The 26,340-nt window shown below is 36.5% G+C and overlaps 1 protein-coding gene and 1 long non-coding RNA gene across 3 annotated transcripts in view; both read left to right on the top strand.

Annotated features, from left to right (window-relative positions):
* LOC139116907 (uncharacterized) overlaps nucleotides 1–26,340 on the top strand; it is a 33,843-nt gene extending 7,503 nt beyond the window's left edge. For both annotated transcript variants that reach the window (XR_011548414.1, XM_070679636.1), the window contains 4 exons: nucleotides 10,143–11,248; nucleotides 11,649–11,789; nucleotides 24,398–24,705; nucleotides 25,474–26,340. Coding sequence is in view for 1 of the 2 variants with exons in the window: in XM_070679636.1 (XP_070535737.1) it covers nucleotides 11,236–11,248; nucleotides 11,649–11,789; nucleotides 24,398–24,705; nucleotides 25,474–25,608 (597 nt within the window). In the remaining variant the exon portion in view is untranslated. Of the gene's footprint in view, nucleotides 1–10,142; nucleotides 11,249–11,648; nucleotides 11,790–24,397; nucleotides 24,706–25,473 lie in introns of those variants that run through there.
* Nucleotides 3,675–8,627, top strand: LOC139116908 (uncharacterized). The gene is made up of 4 exons (XR_011548415.1): nucleotides 3,675–3,763; nucleotides 4,416–4,558; nucleotides 5,224–5,316; nucleotides 8,069–8,627. It is a non-coding gene; the product is annotated as an uncharacterized lncRNA (long non-coding RNA).

Genomic DNA, 26,340 nt, shown 5'->3' with positions numbered 1-26,340 from the left:
TTTGTGTTATTGTAAGATGAGAATGAGGAAATTGCATTCATTTCATGAACTTGAAATAAATGGTTTCACATACTGATTTTAAGTGATTTTTCCTGAAAAACTGTTACATTTCATTGTTTTGTTTTAGAAAATTAAGCAGGGTGACCCCATGGTTTTTTATATTTGGTAATTTTAATATGCCCGAATTAAAAAATCAGGAATATACTCAGTGTCAAGTCTCCCGGTCTTCCATGTGTTGCTCTTTGGCCTGATCTTGTGTTCAAGTATTAGTGTCGGGAGCGTCATTTGACCCGAAACTCTTCTTCGACTACATCAGAGTCAGAGTTATCACCCTCTCTACCGGTATGCAGTGACAGTGACACTGCAAGAATATGCAGTAGCAGGGCAGTAGTTGTATTAAATTTGATAATTGTGACAATATTGTTTTCAGTTTATAGGACTGCGATGCTGTTCTTCTCAATACATCATATTGAACTGTCCAGTATACATCTTGCACACAGCATGTATATGTGTACCGAGCATTTTTATGACTGACAATTACTTTCAGTCTGGACTTTAATTCAGTCATCACAAGTATTAATGTATGCAGGCTTTGCCTCTAAACTAAACATTGTATGTTTCAGCATGTTGTAGAGAGACAACAAGAAACTGCATTTGATACATTGCGCAAAAATATTAAAAAAACTACCAACAGTTGCAGCTTCTGCCCCACGAAATCTACTTGACTTTATTTCGGTAAAATCTATGGCATTCATGCGATTTTAGATTTTTTCGACACAAAAGTCATTAAACGGTTCTAGATTTTGTTCGATTATTACTAACATTAGAACCATTGAATGACATGAAAGTGTCATTTATTTTTCATTGAACTACCGAGCTACCAGGCCTTTGGTTCGGAAAATGTAATCAAGAGGAACCAAAATATTTTCGGCCCGTCTCCCCTTATAACAGAGCTATACTTTCAAGTCCCCCCACTACTACCCCAAGAAATTTCGAAACCCCTTCCTCAGCATTTGTGTAATCGGTAACAGAACTGAATCTCGATCTAATCCCGGCGAAGCATGGGCGGGGATAAGATCGGCAGGGAATACAAACTGCACTGCACTGGCCATGACTTCACTGCCAGTTAATCATCACGCCCCGTGCTCCATGCATGAGCTAATATGTCACACTCAGCTGGTGTCCTGGACTCTCTCATAGCCTGGCCTAGCTGTTGATCCATAGCTGTTGTGTTTTCGGGCGGGATTTCTGCCTTTTACATTTATAGGTTTTTAACGTAAAAGTCAAAATCAGCTCGTAAAAGGCAAAAATCCCGTCCGAAATAGACCTACACCGTGACTAAGCCTGGCCCCTCGGCTGCTACGCATTGTGATCGTTTTAGGCCTAGCCCTGTTCTCTGTGAGCAGGTGCAGCCTGCTACGCTGGCTTTGGAAGCGCGAGGCTTCACCAACTCCGCATGCTCTTGCTGAGCCAGACCATGCAAGTTGTAGCTAGTTAGGGGCTTTGAGAGAGTCTCAGCTACTGGAAAGTTCAAATGCACTTATAAAGCATAACTTGGAGCACCATGCGTGTATTAGCGTTAGTCTTGCCAGGGTCCTTCTATGGTCGTGTGAAACACACAAACTGTGTGCATTATTGTGAACGCAACTTTTTGTACGTAAAGCCAGTTGCGACCAACATGCATGTATGCTTACACATTTTGAAGTCACTATCTTGTTTCGAAAACGAGGATGTATATAGATATAAATTTCCGAGTCTCAGCTGTCTAAAAAGAGTTTGTATATAAAATTTTGCAGTTGTATTACGAAAGCGAGCCCCTAAATATATAAAATTTTGCAGCTATATGAAATCGAGGCTGAATCTTAATGTTTTCAGCAGTATGTCTCGACGTGCGTACGTATGATGTACCGGTATGTGTATGTATTCTACATGTCTGAATGAATACACTGTATGCGTACGTGTATGATTATGCGTATGTATATGTATGCATACACACAAAAATACACACACACACACACACACACACACTATATATATATATAATATATATATATATATATATATATTATATTATATATATATATATATATATGTATATATATATCGTATATATATATATATATATATATATAATATATATATATATATATATATATATATATATATATATATATATATACAGGGCTCGAAATTAGCGGTAGTCCCGCGTCCATAGACTACCAACTTTTCCCTGGGGCTACCAAAATCCATGAAATGGTAGCCCACACGGACTACCAAAGACCGGGACATAAAATTCAGTCAGTACTTGGCGTGCAATGTCAAATATCTGAGCTGACGTACTTGAATGACAGGCACTGGAGTGGTGGCCAAAGAAAAGGCATTTTCATTGCATTTTGATCATAATGTATCAATCACGGGCAATATGCCTCCTCCCTACAGAAAGCCCATGGTCTATTTTTAGCACTGCTACAGTATGTCTAGTCTCGACGTGCTGAGAAGGTCGTGGTCGTTCTCATGGTGACTATCAAAATTTTCATACAATTCGTAGAATGAAACAAGTTGTCAATAGATCACCAAACTGTTGAGTATCACTGTTGTCCTTTAGGCAAAAAAAGATGGTTTCTGGTCACCGCGTTTGTCATTTCAGAACCTGCTTGTCATGGTACCCTTTTAGGTTACATACTAATCAGCACCCCTGTTTGCATGTCCAAAATGCTAAACAGAAAACGGAAGTATTATGCAGCCAGTGATAAAAGACAATGTTGTATCAATAGTTCCAAACCAGCATTGTTAAGAAAAAAAAATAAAAAAATAAAAAACGCGTCGCCGCATCACTTTTGCTGAATGTCAAGGACCATAAACATTTTTATTTGCAGGGAGGGGCTTATACCTGTTTCCTTTTGGTACTAGGTGTGTAAGTATTCACATCAAATGACAAGAAAATTCACTTCATGGGCAGAATCTTGAAAAACTGCTTTTTCTTATCTGGTTAATGAAAAACAATATCCTTAAACTTATATGTATGTATGTATGTATGTATGTATGTATGTATGTATGTATGTATGTATGTATGTATGTATGTATGTATGTATGTATGTATGTATGTGTGTGTGTGTGTGTGTGTGTTGGTGGGTGGGTGGTGGGGGTGGGGGGTGGGTGGGTGGATGGATGGGCGGGTGGGTGGATGGATGGATGGATGGATGGGCGGATGGATGGATGGATGGATGGACGGATTCAAAATTCTTCTCTATACATTTTCCATCTGTTCTATATCTGAAATACATGTAAGCATGATTGTTTAAATTATTTTTTTTACATTTGGCGCCTCGTAGTGTTGTAAAGCATTTGTGACAGTCACCAGTAGAAATCGAATATTATGTCACTTGTTCCAAACGGAGATAGAGCGCGCTGAATATTCGTATGCGTACGTACGTACGCGTGTACTGTGAGTGAGCACATGTCTAGCAAGTGAGCACATGTCTGGGATGGTAGATGATCAAATACGCAAGTATTCCTTCTTTCCGTTGTTGAGATAATTTCAAAAATGTCAAAAAATGTAGCACTAGTATGTTTTGAACGTTAATAAAATATGGAAAGTAAAGGAGAAGTTCCGCATTGCACGTAGTTGAAACAAGCAGAGGTCGTAGTTCAGGTCATGTCATTATGTGCCCCGGAAGTTTTACAACATGTCAACCTTCAGTCACGGACCTCGAGTCATCGGATATGTACGGAATGGCATGGCCTTTTGGCATGGACTGAATAGGTACGTATATTTAATCAGTTAATAGTAATTTGCAACAGCCAACAATAAACTGAAAACAAGACCGGGTGGAATTCAGGTAGCCTTTGCTGAAACACGTTCTCGATTATCGAGTCGATATGTTCGATTCAAGTAATTGATTTTGTAAAAGCTGAGCCACTTTCCAAGATCAATTGCCGTCAAACACATGTAATCATGTCTCTTACGGAACACAAATTTAATGAACACAAATTTAATATATTGTTGACTTCAAGGAAGAAAATGAGCGAGATTTGGCTGAGTTTTCGCATCATGGTCATACAGCTATCGAACCCACACGTCAAAGGAAGGTGACAGCAGTATTGAACAATCCGACACACATTCGCTCGGCTCGGATTTTTTGTGTACATCATACATGTAATATGTGAAGACGTCCCAAATCATGTTTAAAACTGGTTGAAGGCTGCTATCGTTATGAATTATTTTTTCAGTATGTCGAGTACCTAGCTATGAAATTCATAACTTTGAAAATAGACCGATTTCACTTCATTTTGACGACATGCCGACTCGGTGCGTGGCGCGCCCATTGACTACTACTCGCTTGGATGATTGACATTCGATGCGTGTCGACCCAATTTATTTTCGATAATTTGTATCACTATGTGTTTTCGTTTAGCTTTGTTTTCTTTCAGGTTAGATAATGGTTGCCATGGGATGATCCAGTCCGAGAGTATATAGACCAGTGGGCCTCTATTTGCAGTTTGTGTTGTCAAGATGATGTTGACGTGATTTAACAGACCCATCACTGCAGTCTATAACGTGAGTATACTTGTCTGTGTTTGTACAGCTGATAATATTATTGGGGGCTAGAGTTTTGTTTCAACTAGTAGTACTTCTCATTATTCAGACTTAAAAAAAATCTGTTTGTATTGGCTACTGCCTTGGCATTCAGTTCATAAAGACAGCCTGGGTTTATTTGTATGTTGTTTGCAGTTAATTCATAAAAAGTGACTTGATCAGAAAGTGAACTAAAATAATAGAAAGATTTGAAACACTAAAATTGTAAAATCAATTATGTCACTGTTTGTTTTGATAACTGGCATGCAGATAAGTTCTGTTGTGGTAGAGCATGTGTTCAGATTTTCTGTGGATGATGAAAATATTTTATTAGATTTTGGTCATGTTCCTTTTTTTACTGTCAGAAAACCTTGTTCAAAATTTCTACTTTATGAATTGATTGACTGCATTCTAGAACATTTATGCCCAGCTTGGACTTACAACAGTAATTTGATAGCTAGCTGAATTACTGTACAATTACCTCATCACTTTAGTTCAATCTTGACAGTTGTAGCATGCTAGCAGGCTACACCTACCTATTTTGCATAGAAAATTCTCATCAAGATTTGATTGCAAAACCTTTGACTGTTCTTAAATCCTAAAAACTTATTGTTGTTTACTAATCAATTTTCTTTTCATTCTTTCAGGTTTAAGTGCCATGTGTATAAATTGAAATTAATTATTCTGATGCCAACATAGTTTTCCATGGCTACCTGAAATCCTTGCTGTCCACATTTAAAGTAAGTGTCGTTGTTGTATATAAATGTCATGTCACAAAGGTCTGCATTGTTGATTATTATATATCAGAATTCGTACACCTGCATAAACCTATGGGAATAAGTGCCCTCACATCTGCAGTTTCTTCCACATCACACCTGGCATGTTGCTCATATTTGGATGTACAAGTACTGTTTTTAGCTCATATTTGGTTTTATATATAAATATCAAAAGAGCTTATATGATGAGTCGGTGGCATCTGTATGTCTGTATATTTGTGGGTATGTATGTGCGGATGTATGTCCGTCACACACAAAGGCTCCCATACCGCCAAAGCTACCGTCTCAGTATTTGGTGTACAGGTAGATGTAGGGTTGAGATGTGAATTTGTTCAAATGAGCACGTCAATGTCAAAAATGTGCAAATGAGGTAAGAAAAAGGGAAATCCTGCAAATATGCAGCAGTGGTGGCAGTGAACTGAATTAGCCCTCACATCTGAATAAGAGGATTTTGACCTTAACCTATTTGTATGCAGGGTACCTATTATGTTTGGGAGTAGTAGCAGTAGCTGAAACAGCTAATTGGTCATTGCCTGTCATCGTTTATGAACTGTGACATATTAACAGATCTGCTGAAACCATTGATGTCTATTTTTGTACATCCATGGTTGAAAGATTCTCTGCTATGCATGTTGCTAAAGTTGACCTTCAGTACCTAAAGTTTCAGACCTTTTTTACTTTTGTCATTCTTAATTTTCTGGTTTAAATATTTCTTGTTGTTTTTCTGGTTGTACTGTGCAGAATTGTCATAACATCAACGTATAATTTTCCCGCACTGAACAGATAGAAATAACACTTATTGTTGATCTTTGGTATGTACCAATTCGGATCAAATTTGAGCGACACCGTATAATTTCAGTATTTTTAATTTATTTAACAATGCTGAATCACATGCAGCCAAATCTATTTCAAAACACAGCGGGCACAGTCCTTGGATCACAGAAACTAATCAGAAAAGTTTATTGTGGTGATAACATTAATTAATCATCCAAATATGAAAGTGCTAGGATTAATGAGAATTAAAAGCATATTACAATGTACCTGTATCTTCTTGAATTTTTAATATGATTTCAAATCAAAAGTCACTCAAGCCAAAGTTCTTTCCAGTTTGGCCACAGAAAGTTTTCAAATATTGGTAAAAAACATACAATTTAGGTTTTTAACAATAAAATAATTTTTGGCTTGCAAGCCAAATATGACCGCCATCAGTGAGAACACATAATTATGCTCTTGAATTTGATAGACCAAGTCAATTGCTAAGGAATGATTAAGTAACATTTTAGATATAATATGACTTACTGACATTAATGCAAAACATATCGTCAAAAAATGGATGATGTATTTTGGCAAGAAAAGTACAAATTACAGAAAATTTTAACAAAATGTAGTTGTATTTCTATCAGTTTGAAATGAGATTTGATGCAGAACACACATTTTAGGTTAGTTTTGACACAGCGGACCATTTCAGCCAATACTGTATTTCTAATATGAGCCACACTGAAACGGTAATGCTGCTATAAGAAAAGACCTTTGTACTTGCTATCTGCTATTATGCTGTGTACGTCTTCCATTTATGTCTATAGTAGTTTCAGTGACAATTGTCGCTTTTTAGGGTCTATGGATAGACCAAGTCTGTTGTCAATGAATGATAAAGTAGCATTTTAGATATACATGTGATAGGACAGGGAATGCAAAACATATCTTCAGTGGAGACAAATTACTGAAAAATTTTGAACCTAAGTGCATGACAAGATACAGCTGGATATCGCTTACTCACTGATTAATTAGGTGTAATTAAGTTGTAATATTTTATTCCCAAATTTACCTTTTAGTCATAAACGTTGTATACATTTTAATCCCTAGGGATGTTGACACAATTTTTTTTACTCAAACTATCCACAAACTTTTTGGGGCAATTTTTTACCTGTCACCTTAAATAACCTATAGTATATATGGACCATGAATGTGTTTTGAGACAGTATTGAAGATTGTGATCATAATGTAGTTGAATTTCCTGTCAGATGGTAATAAAATATGATGTAGAAAATATATTTCAAGTTATTTTTGACATAGCAGACCATTTTCAGCAAATATTTCCAATATGAGCCACACTGAAAAGGTTATGCTGCCAAAAAGACAGCCCTTTGCACTTGATATCTGGTGTTATGCTGTGTATCTCCTGCACATATCTGTAGTGTTTAGTATTATCATAATTGTGAGTTAACATCGGACCCGGAATGGCCTGCCATATCCCTTGGGCTCCAAAATACATATCAGGGCCATACATATTATTTGTACTGTGTGTGTTAATCCAATGCATCTTTGGATCATGGTTCCAAACACAATGACAGGGGCAAGCATAGAACCTTTTACTTGATGTTTACACTTCAGCAGTGTAATTTCATTCAGGAGATTGATGTGATACATTGAATGACACCAGACATTTGGTAAACAGATTATACACCTGGACAATACTTATATCTCATAGAGTCAAATTGGACACAATTCCAGATTAGCACTTCTGTAACAGGGTATCATCTAGTGATTGAAGCTTTCACTGTACATAATGTTTATTTGAAGAGATGTCAAGTAACTGAACCAACACTAGCTAATGAACTGATCAACTTAGGCAGCTAATCATTGCATACTTTATTTGTCAGTTTGATATTTCCAATACAGCTGAAAAAAATGATTTTATTTTGTTCTTATATTTCAGTATGTCACAAGAAGAATCCCAGTGCTCCAGCTACAAGAGTTCAGAAGATTCAGACCATGTCTGTGTTCACTCCATAGATTGCAGAAAAATAGTTTCCATGGAAATGTAAATTATTATAGAGTTTCATTGAAAAGTTTATCCACTAGCATGGGATGTATACAGTGACTGTCTTCACATGTGGACTTGTGATAATATGAAGGCATTGGACTTTTTGACATGAACCCATATCTGTATTCGCTCTATGGATACTGTTGCAGTAAAATAGTTTCCATGGAAATGTAAAATTGTTTCCATGGAAATGTAAAATTATAAGAGATAAGTTGTAAGTTTGTCCACTGATATGGGATGTATACAGTGACTGTCTTTTCACATGTGGACTTGTGATAATAATATGAAAGCATTGGACATTTTGACCTGAACCATGTCTGTATTCGCTTCACGGATGATGTTGCAGAAAATTGGTTTCCATGGAAATGTAAAATTGTCATGAAGCTCAGTTGAAAAATTTGTCCACTAGTCTCTAGTATAATAATAAAGCATTGTATGTTTTTAACCTGAACCCATGACAGTGGTACATAATTATTTAATTTTCAAGGCTGTTTTTGCTGCAATGCCATATGTACTGTTGCGGAAAATTAGTTTCCATTTTGAAATCTCAAAGAAGTCTCTTAAGAATATAAGACCGGTAAAATTGAAAGTGTTGTCATTTCTCTAAATTGTTGAGTTTCAGATTCTTCTTTGAAAATATTATCAAAATGCGTAATAATACATGAGGGTCATTGCGCTCGTTTGTTTAGATACAAGACCATGAATTTCAACATTTATGAGAAAAAATGCTGAGTGATCATTTTTTCACCCATGCTTTTTCTATGGACAAAATCATTCAATGCTGTTTATCTCAAGCTTAAGTGCGATGACCATGCAATTTTATTTTATCACTATTATTTATTTCTTGTGACTGACCTTTTCTGCAAATTTTCATGAAAATGACAATAGTGCAAGTTTATTAAACCAGCAATTCTAAATGTAATCCTGTGAGAAGGGGTACATTCCACACATGCTCAATGCTCGTACATCAACTCTTTTCTTATTCCCATTTGAAAATGGTTACCATGGAAACCAATTCTAAATAAAAATCCATCAATCTTAATTTTATGTGTCAGTACAAGTAAAACATTCTTTGTGTTATAGTAATTCTATAACTGTAAATGCAACTTTGCCATTGCCAATCAATTTACATGTCTCTCAGTGCAGAATGTGTGGCTGAAGATGTACCGGTACTGTACAGTGTAGTGATGTGAATGTAAATGCTTCTGTATGGCTTTTTCAATGGCAAATTTATGTGGAAGTTCATGGAATAAAACTCTGAAACTTTGCACAAACAATATTTGGTTAGTGTTCTTTCCATTTGTGTTAAAAACTCTATTTTGATAAAAGTGACATAACTTTGATTTCTACTGGTAAGGTTCATTTACATATTTAATGATTCTTGTAATTAGGTATATAACTTTGAAATAACGGCACCAAATGTGGTGAAACCCGCCACAGATATTGCCCTGATAAATATCTAATTGTGCTATGAAACATCGACTAGTGTCAAGTTAAGTAAAGGTTCATTTGCATATTTAATAAACTTTGTAATTAGGGATATTACTCCAAAATTGAAGCATCAAATTTGATGATACATGCTACAGATGTTGATCTGATAGATATCTAATTGTCCCATGAAGCATTCAGCAGTGCGAAGTCAATAAACAGCTCATTTGCATATTGAATAAAATTTTGTAATCAGTGAGTGCGAAAATTGATGATACCTGCTACATATAATGATGTAACAGATATCTGATTGTCCTGTAAAGCGTACTTCTATTAATGAAGCTGTTGTAAAACACTTGAGCATATTCAGTTCACATCTGTTTAATTTTTTTTTGTACCTGGCAACGCCATAATCATAATCACGTCCCATCAGAGTAAGAGTTGCAGAATGAAGGTTACAGTAACTGTTCATTTTGTTTTGTTTTGAGTTGAGGTTCTATCATTCTCGTCTTTAAACTAATCTGAAATGTCTCATCAGCCCTCCAGGTGGAACAAATCTCACTTATAATGATCAATGGAGAAGACAACAGAGTACGCAATTACATAATGTATGTTTCATCAAGACACGAAAAACAGCAAGTACAACTCTGTCGTCAGTCTTGAACCGATTCGCCTTGACCAACAATCTATCATTGGCACTAATGAAGACGAAAAAACGTACCGGAAATTTCAATGATATTCCAATTCGTGAAGACAGTCCACGTAAATTATTTCTACCACCCCTTGGTGTGAAGCCCGGTGACTGGACCAACTACAAGTACAACATGATGACCGTACATGTACGCTACAATAGATCAGCTTTTGAAACGTTCATGAATCCAGGCACCAAGTATATCTCAATATTACGAGAGACATGCTCACATTTTGAATCGGATTTTGTGTACTACAAACTACCGGCTGTTGTCAAAAGCATCAAAGAGAATATTAGTGTCGAGGAGACTCTTCAAGAATACTTTAGAGATCCAGAATTTTATTGGCAAAAAACGAAGTCAAAATACGGAAAGACGTTCATGTTTTATACACGTAATGTGCAAACCTTTGATCTCGGACTGGACCATAAATATCACAACAATGTCACTGTTCTTGATGCCTTCATAAGAAAATTGGAAGACGAAATTGATTTGATGCTTATCACAGAATACTTCGACGAATCGTTGTTATTACTGAAGAAACTGTTACGCTGGGATTGGAATGACGTCATGTACATTGCTAGAAACATGCGACCCCAGAACACAACTCGAGCCACTTTGACTCCCGACCTCTGCAAGAAAATAAAAGAATGGAACAGTGCGGACGATATGTTGTACCACACGTTTAACAAAACTCTTTGGAGACGTGTAAAAGAGTATGGAAAAGACTGGCAGAGGGATCTGGACAAAATGAAAAGGCAGCTTAGAGAAACTCTATCCAACTGCACCGTGAAAACAGCGATCAGAGATTCTGGCAGACGCAAACAGGTTGTCTACAAAACACAGAACTCATCTTTTATGTTGTGCAAGCTGTTGACACAAGGCAATACAGGCATCTGATACAGGATATTTCAAAGACAATCATCGGGATACCATTATTTAATGGGTTCCCAAGGTTTGTTTTATTTAAAAGCTATCTGCTACATAACGGAATGTTTATACGATCTCAAACGTTGAGACTTGCATTTCAAGTCCGAATACTGAACGACAATATTGATCGACAATATTGCCAAGCCGTCCAACGTTTGTCACAGAATTATATTCCGGTTGTTATTACATTTTACACTGACTATAAATTATATGTATGATAACGAACCCTGGTATTATACCGCATGATCATGATAAATGTTACGAAATGGTTCATTTTTTAAATATTTCACAAATAATTCTACCCAAATTGAACACAATTGACGGTTGCTTGATTTGCATTGATACAGTGCTTGTGTATGAATATTTGAAATGGCAGATTTCTTCTGCAGCGTGAATGTTCTCTGTGGCTTTTTCTATATCTGTAGGTCCAGATTCCGATAGACAGAAAATATGTGGTTTTGAATACAGGGCAAATTGTGGGTTCACGTTTGCCGGTGAAAATGGTTACGAATGGGACTTTGATCAAGGACTCCGTGTCGAAGATGTTACAACAAACTCTACCGATGGTAAGTTTAAACCTATTTCGCGTTTATGGCTTAGAACGATACTAGACAGAAATGACTTGAAGTGATGACCGATGTTGACAAAATCCACCACATGATACTTTATTTAGATCGAGAGATGTAATGGGGTTGTAACGGCGTAGGATTGGGAGAACCCAATATTCTATGACCCGATTGTCGTTCAAGTTTAATTGAACTCTCAGGATTGCTCAGAAGGTGTAAGTCGAACTTACTTCGTAATCTTTCTTCAAGACACTGAAGGTTCATGTATGGAAAGCCATGACTAATTATAATTTTAAGTGGTCTAATATCATATTGTCATGAGTATTAAGAAGTTGCGATTTAACATATTGTTTAAGCATTTCCAATGTTGTCATAAGAATTACCGTTGTTTCCCTTGGCATTTAGCATGTTGTGCTAAGCATTCAATATGCTGTCCTAGAAATTTAATATGTTGTCCTAGACAGGAACCATATTGTTCTAGGTATTTGATATGTTGACCTTGGCATTTAATATGTTGCCCTGGGCATTTGGCACAAGACCACTAATTCATTTCCCATAGGCCACCAAAGTAGCGTTGAGCTCGATTTTCCTATTTTAAAACATTCAGCGGCACGAATCCTCTTAACAGGTGTTAGGTCAATGTCAGCTTGACTACTGATTAATTTTTCGTGTGGGCAAGTCCACGGAAATTTTGAGATAGCGATGAAAATAGCGCCCTCAGTGGTGTTTTTGACAAATTTCAGGCTTATTGTTATGATTTCTATTAGCCCTAGAACTCCTCATATTACCACCAAATGCTTCAGCCATTATTCGCAACAGTCTGCATTTTGATTCAGGCAGAAAAATATCTTACAAAAATTCTTGACGTTAAAGTTCAAACTAAACAAGCATCCATGCAGATATCAAAACTTCAAGGTCTGCACTATTTTTCTTCCGAACTATCTTCGTTACCCGGAAGTGAATTAGTGATCTTGTGCCAATATATTGAACCTTAAATTCACAAAAGTGCACAATTTTAACACCAATCAAAGTACTGGTGGATATGACTCAAATACTAAAATAAAAGAAAATTTAACCTTACACTTTAATTGCTACACTTGCCTCAAGACATACATTCATCGGCCCTATGGCAGCAATTTGCGTCACCTCTGTACCAAGCTATATGACACCATATGACATAAAAACACATTCCTGGCAAACAAATTTTGTGTCCCAAACACTCATATCAGAATACTTTTACAATTGCTTAGTTGTGTTCTTCCCCAAAAGATAATGATTTCACAAATAGAATCTCTCCCCGAATTTAAACCCCGCTTTCAAGGGCTAGGCCTATTTTTATATCGACTTTTTACGGAAATTTTGAATAATAAATTTCTCTGTAGAAAACCGCTATGAATGGATTTGCACGAATTTTTGATATAAAAGCAAGAAATTGTATGTCTAAACAATAAAAGTACTGGTTTGACAAATTAAGTTAAATTAGGAATGAAATTAACAAAAAGCTATGCCATACCCCTATTCCTGACAGAGTCCAATATGGCCGCCAGCAGGGATTTGGGCCCCCCAAGTATATCAAAATTAGTGTCTGAGCTGGTTTCCACATACCTTTATATTTCCAAGTATTGTTCGGAGTGATAGAGAGTGCAAAAGGTTGTTATTTTTCAGCATAGGACATCATACGTACTGAAATATGTCCCCCTATAGGGCTTCCTTTGGGCCATCAATTAGGCACAAGACCACTAATTCATTTCCCATAGGCCACCAAAGTAGCGTTGAGCTCGATTTTCCTATTTTAAAACATTCAGCGGCACGAATCCTCTTAACAGGTGTTAGGTCAATGTCAGCTTGACTACTGATTAATTTTTCGTGTGGGCAAGTCCACGGAAATTTTGAGATAGCGATGAAAATAGCGCCCTCAGTGGTGTTTTTGACAAATTTCAGGCTTATTGTTATGATTTCTATTAGCCCTAGAACTCCTCATATTACCACCAAATGCTTCAGCCATTATTCGCAACAGTCTGCATTTTGATTCAGGCAGAAAAATATCTTTACAAAAATTCTTGACGTTAAAGTTCAAACTAAACAAGCATCCATGCAGATATCAAAACTTCAAGGTCTGCACTATTTTTCTTCCGAACTATCTTCGTTACCCGGAAGTGAATTAGTGATCTTGTGCCATTTACCTTATTGTCATAGACATTTAACATGTTGTTCTGGGCATTTAGTATGATGTCCCACGTATTTAATATGTTGTCCCAGGGATTTAATGCGATGTGCTAGGCATTTACCATTTGTCCTAGGCATTAGTTATGTTGACTGTTGTGTTAGGCATTGAATATGTTCTCCTTTAGGCTTTAATATGTTGTCCTAGGCATTTGCTATATTTTTCTGGGCATTTAATAATCCTAGGCATTTAATATGTTGTCCTAGGAATTTACCATTTTGTTCTAGATATGCAATATCAATGTTGATCCTATGCCTTTAAATGTGTTGTCAAACACACTTACCATATAGTTCTAGGCATTCGATATGTGGTCCTAGACATTCAATATATTGTACTGAACATTACCATACTGTTCTAGGTATTCAATTTGTTGTCCTAGGCATTGAATATGTTGTCCTAGGCGTTCTTCAATATGTTGTCCTAGACATGTTGTCCTAGGCATTTGTCATACTGTTCTACGCACTCGAAAAGTTTTTCAAGACATTCAATTTTTGGTCCTAGGCATTCAGGATGTCGTCCTAAGCATATAATATGCTCTCCTAATATGACATTAAACTGGTCCAATAATCGTTTCCATTCAAGGTAATATATTACCAGGTTCATGGGACAATTGTGATTTACAAATTTAAGTAGGACCATCCTGAACCACTGATAATTAGTGGTGGTACCAGGTGTCCGGAATGGGTAAGCGTACCCTGCTAGCATGCTACACCCGTCACAATGTCGTCATATCGGCCGTATAACTTTTTGAAAGTCCTAACGAGTCTTTTTGTTGTGTATCCTTGTCTCAGTAATTTTGATGCCAATGAGCTGTGTCTCAGTTGAAAATCAGTGTAGGAATCACAAGCCCTACAATACCTGAGAAGCATTTCTTAAGCATTTGCCTTAATGGTGTGGGCATTCAAAAAAGTTGTCCAACGCTTTTAATATGCTATCCTAGGCATTCAATATGTTGTCCTAGGAATTTAACGTTTTGTTCTAGGCATGTAATATGTTGTCGCGTGCATTTGAATGTGTTGTCACACCCATTTACCATATTGTTCTAGGCATTCAATTTGTTTTACTAGGCATTCAATATGTGGTCCTATGAATTCAATATGTTGGCCTCGGTCGGCATTTACCATAATTGTTCCAAGTATTCAATTTGTTGTCCTTGGCATTCACTATGCTATCCCAGGTATTCAATATGATGTCATAGGGATTTAATATATTGTCCAGGGCATTTACGATGTTGTCCTAGGCATTTATTATGTTCTGCTAGCATTGCATATGTTGTCCTATAGGCCGTTAGTATGTTGTCTTAGGCATTTTCCATAATGTTCTAGGCATTAAAAAAGTTGTCCAAGGCATTACATATGTTGTCCTAGGCATTTAATACGTTGTCCTATGGATACACTATTTTGTTATAGGCATGCAGCATGCAATTTAATGTCTTATGCATTTGAATGTGTTGTCCCAGGCATTTACCACATTTTTCTAGGCATTCAATATGTTGTCCTTAGCATTCAAGATGAGGTCTTAGGCATTCCATATGTTGTCCAAGGCATTGACATATTGTTCTAGGCATTCAATATGTTATCCTTCGCTATCGTACACTATTGTAAATATCTAGAACAACATATTGTATGCTCAGGAAAATCCATTGCATGCATAGCATGGGTGCAGGAATTTCAAAGTTATGTCACTAATAACAAAAGTTCATTAAATAGGCAAATAAGCAGATAGTTGACATGACACTCACAGTATCATCATAATGTTCTGAGATTGCCATCTGTGAAAAGTTTCATGAAATTTTGTGCAGTATTTCTTGAAATATGTCTACACTGTCATTACCGTCTCCATAGGGAAACCATTGTACGGAAAAAATGATTTTGCTTTATTTATATGCACGCCACACTAACCAAAATCTAATCAGTTCTTGCAACTAGCATATGTTACCTATGTATCAAGTCTGACTTGAATCTCTTCAGGCGTTTTTGAGTTATATCGTGTAAAAAGACAGACAGACAGACAGACAGACACATACACACAAACACACACACACACACAAACACATGGACAGGAAGATAGACATCGCTATGACATTAGCCAACGTGTGTGAACGCGTGAGCTAAAAATTGGTTCAAGTCTCATCCTTAAACAGGGTCGTCACAAGAAATTGTGACGAGAAACTATCTTCTTCTCCCTGAGACCACGACGTCAGGTCCTCAAGGGCATTCACACACTGACTTAACTGAATGAAATCAAGGACGACCTGTTCCAGTATGCAAGGCGTTGTGCATGTGTAATAGGTGTAATAGGTAAGGTAAACAAACAATTTGCAGATATTAGACCGTGAGTCATTTGGGTAATGAACTCTTGGTGATGAATACTAGAATTTCTAAACTCTGTGGCCAAATAATGGGATGTGGATTTTGACCGTAACGCTAGGAATTGAATATGTTGTCCTCTAGGCATTCAATACGTTGTCCTTTGCATTCAATGTGTTGTCCTTGGTATTTACCATATTGTTCTAGGCATTTGAATTGTTGTCCTAGCCATTCAATATGTTGTCCTAGGCGTTTACCACATTGTCCTAAGCATTCAATATGTTGTTATAGATATTTACCATGTTGTGCAAGGCTTTCAACATGTTTTGCTAGGCAGTTAACGACTTGTTGTCCTGAGTATGATAGAACATTTGCACACGTAATCAACACAGATGTACTGCAACACAAACCGTCAATTCTTAGAAAGTTTGGCTTGAGACTATAACACTCATTCACATACTCAAGTATTGTACCTTTGATCTTTCGGAAGGGCCTATGTTCGCTATAAGAAATGTAGTGCAGCCGCTTTAAAAATTCAATCTTATAAGATTTTTTCGTCCCGTGAAAGGGTCATTACTTTTTCTGATTCAGTGTTTGGTCCGCACGATTCGCGACTTTAGTGGAATTCTCCCCAGGAAACTTGACCAGTGCGGCACTGTCTCAAATTAGGGTAGACTGTACTCCTAGCTTAAAAGCCTGTCAAACTTCAAAACTCAGGCCAAGGGGGAGGGGTCAAGTTCACGTCATTGGTTTTAATATAGATCGGACCCCCCCCCCTCATCAAGAACCAAGACTGATGACCCCCTGTTTTCAAAGGAGAAAATATATGATGGCCTCCCCTCAAAAAATTCAGCAAGTATGAATAGAATACTAGGACAACATAGAAATAAGTCATGAACTACCTTTATATCAGCTGAAACAGTGCTTCAGTTTTTGTATACTAAAGCATGCAGATGTATAGATGTTACCTTTGATTATTTCGGTGTGATTTACGGGCCAGCTGTGTAGGAGCAAACTCAACAATCACCAAAATCGTTCGTGTGAGTTGGGTCGTGGAATTCGAGGAAATACGATTGCAGTGCAGGTAGGGCTATACCAAGACGAGTGTAGGGACTGGACAAATGACACTGACTCTTTAAGTGATATGAAAGAATAAAATATAATGAATAATAATTCCATAAAAACTCAAATGTACCAGTACAGAGTAATAGTGTCAATTCACAATCTCGTTGACAAAACTTACTATTCCTAAATCGAATGTGCTCACCTATGCACCCGATATGTCTAAGTATTAAATACAAGGAATTTATTCAAAAGTGCAAAGTGCCATCAAAAACCCGTTACGCTGAGAACAAGCAGCACTTATACAAACAATGTTCAGTGACCACTCGTTGCTTTTTACTTGTCAAATAAATCAGTTCAAAGGCTCGAAGGTTTTCATGCAAACAGTGCAGTGTTGATGGTAATAGTTCCTTGAAAATCCATATAAAGTAACGTTGGTATACTTAAGCTCTCTCCAGGGAGTGCATTTCTGGAATAAACAGGCGTAGCTTCGCCTCCAAAAAGTCACTCAAGGCGTCGTTCAAAAGTTAATATCGAATATAGAGGGCGTACTCACATAAGGACAGCGTGAACACCAATATGCAGCTCATAAACAAACGTCAGAAACAGTATCGACTTTCATCGATGAGGGCGTTGCTTAACAAACAACAGTCACGTCGAGAAACTTCCAAAATCAAACGGAATGAGTTTCGAGCAGCAATAAGAATAACTATCAAAGTGTCCGCGATTATTCTGCATCGATTTAGAAAGTATCGTCCATCTCCATGTTTATGGACATAAAATCGGGAAAAACAGGTTTTAGCGATAACCCACAGACATTACACGTATGCCTTTTACTGTGAAATTCGCTTGTCCATAATGCTCAGAGTTCCTTCAAAAGTAAGCTCAACAACAAAGCCTTGGTCAGTTCTGTTAATGGCAAATCGTACTTACATGGTCGAGTAAAATGATTCATCCTCAGTTCAGACGTCGGCGTAGAGTTACGCTGCTCGTTGCATTCCTCACGCCCACTTCAGAGAACTTCGAATGGCCGTAACTTTATTAAATCGAGTACGATTTTCATGCGACTTGCATCGACTGTATCGTACTTGCATCAGCTTTAAATGTGTGAAGCATCAGCGTTGAGAAACCTGTGTGAGCATCCCTAATCGTCGGATCTCGGCAGTCGGTGTCTCCAAAATATCGTCGATTTCGGCAACCACCCACGCTTCGTTCAAGTACAGAAGACTTGAAATTCAAAAGTGTCATAGAAATACCTCTTCACACGCCGGGATCTCACGAAGTCCAAATCAAATAATATCAAATAACATCCAGCTCCCCTAATGTCCCTTTTGAATGCAACTTCATCACATGATTCCGCTGATGATTCGGATTTTGCGGAGACGTCCACTCACATCGACATCACCGGACACCTGCCATATTAGGAGTCTCATCATTGCGAAGTCTTCCTCGTCGTATTTAACCCGCAAAACCTTGGGTAAAATACGGGAGCGTCTGCCTTGACTGAACTGACCTAACCTTTCGAGGCAAAAAGATAGATAATAATTAAAGTGTTTTCATACAAAATCACATAACCTGAGGTTCAATATTACATAAAATTACAATCAAAACCAACGGATTACTTTAATTGCGCTATCAAAATAAAAGCAAAAAACAGTAATTAGAATATTCCATCATCAAATATACGTTGGGTCATCCCGTTATGTCTTGAGGGGTTATATCCTTTGGTATCACAGACATTGCAAATTGAATTGGCCATAATATGGCCTATATGCCTTGGACAACATTTTAAAAGCTTATGAGAACATATTAAATGCCCAGGAGAATATGCTGAATGTCTAAAACAGCATTGTTAGTGCCTATTAAAACATAGTAAATGCCTACGACAACATAGTAAATGCCGAGGTCAACATTTCAAATGCCTAGGGCAACATGCTGCGAATGCCACTCGCACATAAATGTGAGAGAAATTTGCAAGAAATGGACACTTTCTCGCTTTATTGTGAGAAGTAAGCGAGAGTAAGCGTAAAATACGCAGGACGACATAATAAATGCCAAAGTAAACATACTGAATGTCTAGAACAACATATGAAATGCCCAGAACAACATGCGGAATGCCTAGGACAATATATTAACTGTCTAAGACAATAAGGTAATGTTTAGGACAACACATTAAATGCCTTACAACATTCAATGCCTAGCACACATATTGAATGCCTATGATAACATGGTAAATGCCTAGGACAATAAATTGAATGCCTAGAAAATATATAAAATGCCTAAGACAACATACGAAATACCTAGGAAAATATATTAAATGCCTTACAACATTGAATGCCTAGGACAGCATACCGAATGCCTAGTACAACATATTAAATGCCTAGGACAACATGGTAAATGCCTAGAACAATATACTGAATGCCTAGAACAACATATAAAATGCCTAGGACAATAGGTGAATGGGTAGAACAATATATTAAATCGCAAGGACAACATAATGAATGCCTTGAACGATATATTAAATATCTAGGACAAAGTACGGAATGCCTATGACATTATATCAAATGCCTATGATAATAAGATAAATGGTTAGGACAACATATTACACTGCTATGCAGATAAGAATGGACAGTGAAATTGCTTTAAATGTTTTCACACTTGTGTAATTGGTTTGTAAATTTGTTCCAAAACTTGCCTCAGAAGTTGCACTGATTTGTTGTAACTGCGGTGAAAATCAAAGAGCTTTGATGGACCCCATCCCCCAAAAAATTACCAGGGAGTACCCTTTGCAGTGGACTTCACAAACACAGAATCCTACTACATTCCTTATATACTGCTGCTCTAAAGTTATATTGTATTACGGCCGAGTGTCAGTCTAGTTGTCATTAGACTCAAGATTGTTGCCTTTGCATTGTATGAAGTGTTTTTGGCAAAAAAGATTACGATCCGCGGAAAAAAGGTGTACATACACCAGAAGCTGTACCAGAGAAAGTTGTCAAAATGTACGCGGATGGAAAGTCAGGAAATATTTGCCCTACACACACAGACACTAATCAGTTCCTACCTGCTGACAGGCTTTGTTGCTTTATTAACAATTACAGTGGAAGCCTACTACTATCATCCGTCTGTTGTTTGCTGTAACTTAACAACAATTACCGATCCTGTAGTAAATTTTGAAACAACTTTACAAACCAATTACACAAGTGTGATAACAGTTAGATCAATTTCACTGTCCTTTCTTATCTGCATAACATAGTAAATGTCTAGGACAACATACTGAATGGCAGGACAACATTCTAAATGCCTAGAAAAACATGCTGAATGTCCAGGACAACACGGTAAATTTCTAGGACAACACTGTAAATGCTTTAAACGATATGTTAAATGCACATCACAACATGATAATACACATGACAACATGATATTGAACCAAAGTCAGTCATGGCTTTCAATATACTTGCATGGAAACATTTTTTTCGCATTTTTTTCCCATTTTATTGCAGTGTTTAACAGGTTCTAGGACAGTTACCACCCAGACAAATACCCTCTGGACAATAACCACCAGACATTTATCCCCCATCCGGCTAATTACCACCAACAATTTACCACCAAGACATTTACCCAAAAAGACATTTACCATCCTGATATTTACCCCCTAATACTATAACGACAACATTGCTTTGTCAAAAATGACGAAAAAAGAAGTTTCCCGAACAATCGCGAAGACCGCGTTCGCATCGTTTCTAGTACTGTCTCCTGCTGGGTGCCACATGATCTACCTTTTGCAATGCCTGGCAAGTGTTACTGTACATTTTAATTTTTACCCTATGCCTATCAGGGAAGCGTACCCGGAGACGCCCGATACTAAAGACCCTCTCTCTAACCACTACGCCACGAGGAGTTGTCTGCTGCTGTCACTTGAAATGTAAATCTTGAACTTGACACTGTATGCCTAACCACGCATTATATAATAAATGAATACTATAAATAGATAATAATATATAATAATAACATTTATTTCTTTAAAAACGCACTACACATACGTCTCAGTGCGCTTTACACATTTAAATCGATAAAAATACCAGCAAAGCAAGACAAAAAACGTAAAGTGTAAAAACAATCAAATTAGGTAAAAATGTACATGGTTAAAATGATGAAAATTTCTGCAGAGTAAAAACAGTCAAAGTGAAAAAAATGATTAAAATTCTACGGAGTAAGCATCAGTAAACGTTAAAAATAAATCACGCATCAACGGTTACTGAAAAATGGTGACCCTTCCAATACATTAGTGCTAAAAGCTGAGTCGTTAAATCGCGCTTATGAATGGCATTAAAATAACAACTTTATGGTGTTAACGGATTACCAGATATGAACTGAATATGCTCACGTGTTTTACAACAGGTTCATTAATAGCAGTGCGCTTCACAGAACAATAAGATATATATGTTATCACTATAAGAAGCAGGTTTTTTTCAACATTGCACTGTACTCTCAGATTTTAATCACTAATTACAAAACTTTATTTAATATGCAAATGAGCTGTTAATTAACTTGACACTGCTCAATGCTTCATGGGACAATTAGATATCCATCAGATCAACATTTGTAGCACGGTTCATTTAATGTAATGCTGTAATTTTAGAGTAATGTCACTAATTACAAAGTTCATTAAATATGCAAATAATCCCTAAATTAACTTGACACTATTCAATGATTCATAGCACAATTGAATATTTATCAAATCAATATCTGTATTACGTTTAACAAAATTTGGTGCCGATATTTCAGAGTTATATACCTAATTACAAAGTTTATTAAATATGCAAATGAACCCTTAATTAACTTTACACTACTAAATGCTTTACAACACAGTTAGATTGCTGTCAGATCAGTATATGCAGCAGTTTTCATCACATTTGATGCAGTTATTTCGGAGTTATATGACTAATGATAAAACTTCATGAAATATGCAAATGAGCTAATTATTACCTTGACACTGTTCAATGCTTCTCAGTACAATTGGATATTTATCAGATCAACATCTGTAGCAAGTTTCATCAAATTTAACGCTGTAATTTTGGAGTAATGTCACTAATTACAAAGTTCATTAAATATGCAAATGAACCCTTAATTAACTTCACACACGTAAATTCTCTACACCACAATTAGATATCTGTCGGATCAGTATATGAAGCAGATGTCATCACATTTGGTGCAGTTATCTTGGAGTTATATCACTAATTACAAAACTTCATAAAATATGCAAATGACCTATTTGTTAACTTGACACTGCCAAATGCTTCTCATTACAATTAGATATTTATCAAAACAATATCTGTACCCAATTTCAAAGACTTGGGTGCCGTAATTTCAGAGTTATATACCTAATTACAAATTTCATTAAATATGCAAATGAACCCTTAATTAATTTTACACTACTTATTGCTTTACACTACAGTTAGATAATAGTCGGATCAGTATCTGCAGCAGATTTCTTCACATTTGGTCAAGTTATATTGGAGTTATATGACTAATTACAAAACTTCATAAAATATGCCGATGACCTATTTATTAACTTGACACTGCCCAATGCTTCAAAGTATAATTAGATATATATCAGATCAATATTTGTTGCAAGTATCATCAAGTTTGGAACAGGAATTTCAGAGTTATCTCACTAATAACAAAAGTTCATTAAATATGCAAATAAGAAGGTAATTGACATGACACTCACAGTACCATCATAATGTTCTGAGATTGTCATCTGTGAAAAGTTTCATGGAATTTTGTGCAGTATTTCTTGATATATGTCTACTCTGTCATTACCGTCTCCATAGGGAAACCATTGTACGGAAAAAAACGATATTGCATAACTTCATTAATATGCAAGCCACACTAACCAAAATCTAATCAGTTCTTGCAAGTAGCATATGGTACCTGTGTACCAAATCTGACTTGAATCCGTTCAGGCGTTTTTGAGTTATCGTGTAAACAGACAGACAGACAGACAGACACACACACACACACCACACACACACACACACACGGACAGACAGACAGACATCGCTATGACAATAGCCCACGTGTTTACACACGTGAGCTAAAAATGATGTCTCTATACGAATCATTTTATTGCCTTAGCCTAAACCTAACCTTGATCCTAACACTAGTCAACTAATAATATTTGTCTCTTTTTTCCATTTTTGTCCAATTTTAGTCAAAACTGGGTTGCATCGAAAGTTACACACATCTTAAGTTTTACAGGTAGAATGTACTTTAGATGTTTCATAAAATATTTACTAACTCCTTCATCACCAACATATAAAATACACTCCATAAGGCTGTTTGAATCATAGGCAGTGTCTATGCTATGTCAAAACATATTTTGAAACTGTTTGAAAATAAAGATAATGAATTAGACACCCTTTAAATTTAATTTTTAAGAGAGGGGGTAATTGTCCGGGTGGTAAATGTCTTGTGTGGTAAGTGTCCGAGTGGTAAGTGTCCGGTGGTAAATAGCCGGGGGCTAAATGGTAGGTGGCAAATGTCCGGAGACTAAATGTCGAGGGAGTAACTGTCCTGTTACCGTTTAACAATATACTGTGTTCAACACACTTCAGACATCGTCACATGGTTATCCGGAGACAATTTTTTGTCGCGGATTTTCTTTTGCAGTGTTGAATAATAAACTGAACAAAGTAACAAGGTGAAATAAATAAGGGTCCAGCTATGGACAAATGTAACAAGCCGACGAAAACATTTCGATTAAATCTAAGTTGCGCATTTTTGAAGCTTTAGGGCATCGTTCAATATAGATTATTTTCTTATCAACAGGAAGACGTTTCAAAATCCTATACGCCCACATATCTTGCACATGTATCCTCATGATTTATTACTATCGGGAAGGTACTTGGAAGGTACTTGAGTGAAACCATCAAATTCTGAAATAACCTAGCTTGTCTTAATCTAAATGCCCACTAAAGTAAGAATAAAATCACCACTTTTCACTCCAGGCACATTTCTTGTTGCCCAATACAAAGGAAACGGGAACAACGATACCAAAGAGGAGAAACGAGCACGTGTGATGATACCAGAACACCTACGTAACACTGGCAAAAACTGTCTCAGCTTTTACTATTACCCCAGTGAGGATATAATTGGAAGAAACTTCACTCTCCAAGTATGCCTGGTCCCTGAAACCAAAACGGCGAGATTGGCAAACTGTGTAACCGTTTGGAAAATGATGGACACTTTTGTTTACTTTGGTGAATGGAATTCCGTTTCGTTGAATATAACAACTAACAACAACTTCACAGTGCAGGTAAGTGTGTTTCATGTAATTTAAAAAGTTTAGAGTTCCATTAAGTCTCTCACGGCTTTAATAGTAGATAAATAACTTCACCAACAGTACTGCATAACGCCATGCTTTTAACAATGTAAAGCATACGTATCTCTAAAAATAATTTCAGGTAAAATTTTGATGTCACAGACCCATTATTAATAAGTGAGATGAAATTTACATATAACTGTCTCGTATTGAAGCACGATTCAATTCATTCGCAAAAACTTTCAAGAAAATTGTTATCGATATTTGTTTTTTCCATGCGTATTCATAATGTGCTTTTTCCAGTATGATGATTGGATGGTAATTTTCCTGCCCTTCAGAAATAAAGTTTATCTATTTGAAATGGTTCTTATCCCTATTATATTTAAATCTATTTTTTCTCTTATTTCGGAGGCATACAATTTATTTATTTATTTTTAATTATTCCTTGCCAGCATTATAATATAACAGTAACTAAGGGTATATCTAATGCAATTCATAGGGTTACGTACACATAGGTGGTCTGAAGTCCGAATCCTAAGTTGTAATCAATTATATGTTTCAGAAATCTTCGTGAATGACTAACTTACTGAGCAGTTTAATCCGCAGCTAAGAATTTCTTTCGTATAAATGCTCTCCGAAATATTCCCATTCAGAGACGGCTTGTCTTTGACTTCTGTTTGATAATTGTTGTACGATGGTACTGTGAGCCAGGGGTTCAACTTTTAACAATCGTTGATCCTTTCGTCTCTTTTCATTACCCAGGTCGCATTTGAAGCCGTATCAAGACAATATTCTGCAAGCAAGGATACACTTAACAACTTCTTTATTGGACTGGACGATGTGTCATTACAGCGTAATAGGCCGTGTCCAGCACAGACAGTAGATAGAGATATTTAAATTTGCATTTGTACAGTTCAAACGTTGTACTATATACACAACATATCACGATATATCATCCTGCAGTTTTTCTCGTCGTTATTATGTGAATATTACATTAGATATAAGATTATCTTGTTAGCCCAGGGGGAAGTTGTAGATTTACCATGAAGGTGACCTCCATTGTGGTAACAATTCATCATCAAAATGTAGACGAAACATGAAACAATTGATTCATTGGAGAGTTGAAATTTTTTAAAGATTAAATTGGTATTTTATAAAATCAAAAATGGCTGCCAAGGTCACGCGACTGCTCAAGATATTATTTGCAAATTTTAAAGGCCTAAGGTAACGCGATATAAAAAACTTTCAAATCGACTAGAACCCTAGGTCATCAGATGAATAAACTGACCAAACTTCTATGCACGATAGCAAGCTGTCTTTAAAGGTATACAGTCATCTGTAATCTAAATGTGTCCATACATGGTAAAAGGGGCGTTCCTTGGTATTCAAAATGCCCATATGAGGGCGCTGTTTTTATAAGGTCACCTGCTTAAAATCTGTGATTGGTTAGATTATCTCTTTCCATGGTAACTGTGACAAAATTGGAACAGGTGACAGTATACATTTAATTTCGAAAAAAATTACCACAGTCTAGACGAACCAGCTTACTTGTACATGAAATATTAGTTTTAAATATAAGACTTTACCGCCTTGTTTATAATTACTGAAAGATAATTCTAAATTTATGTC

Source organism: Ptychodera flava, chromosome 18 (genome assembly GCF_041260155.1).
Source record: "Ptychodera flava strain L36383 chromosome 18, AS_Pfla_20210202, whole genome shotgun sequence".
Taxonomy (NCBI): Eukaryota; Metazoa; Hemichordata; class Enteropneusta; family Ptychoderidae; genus Ptychodera; species Ptychodera flava.
Note: the sequence above shows the minus strand (reverse complement) of the source record. Positions and strands in the feature narration are given on the sequence as shown.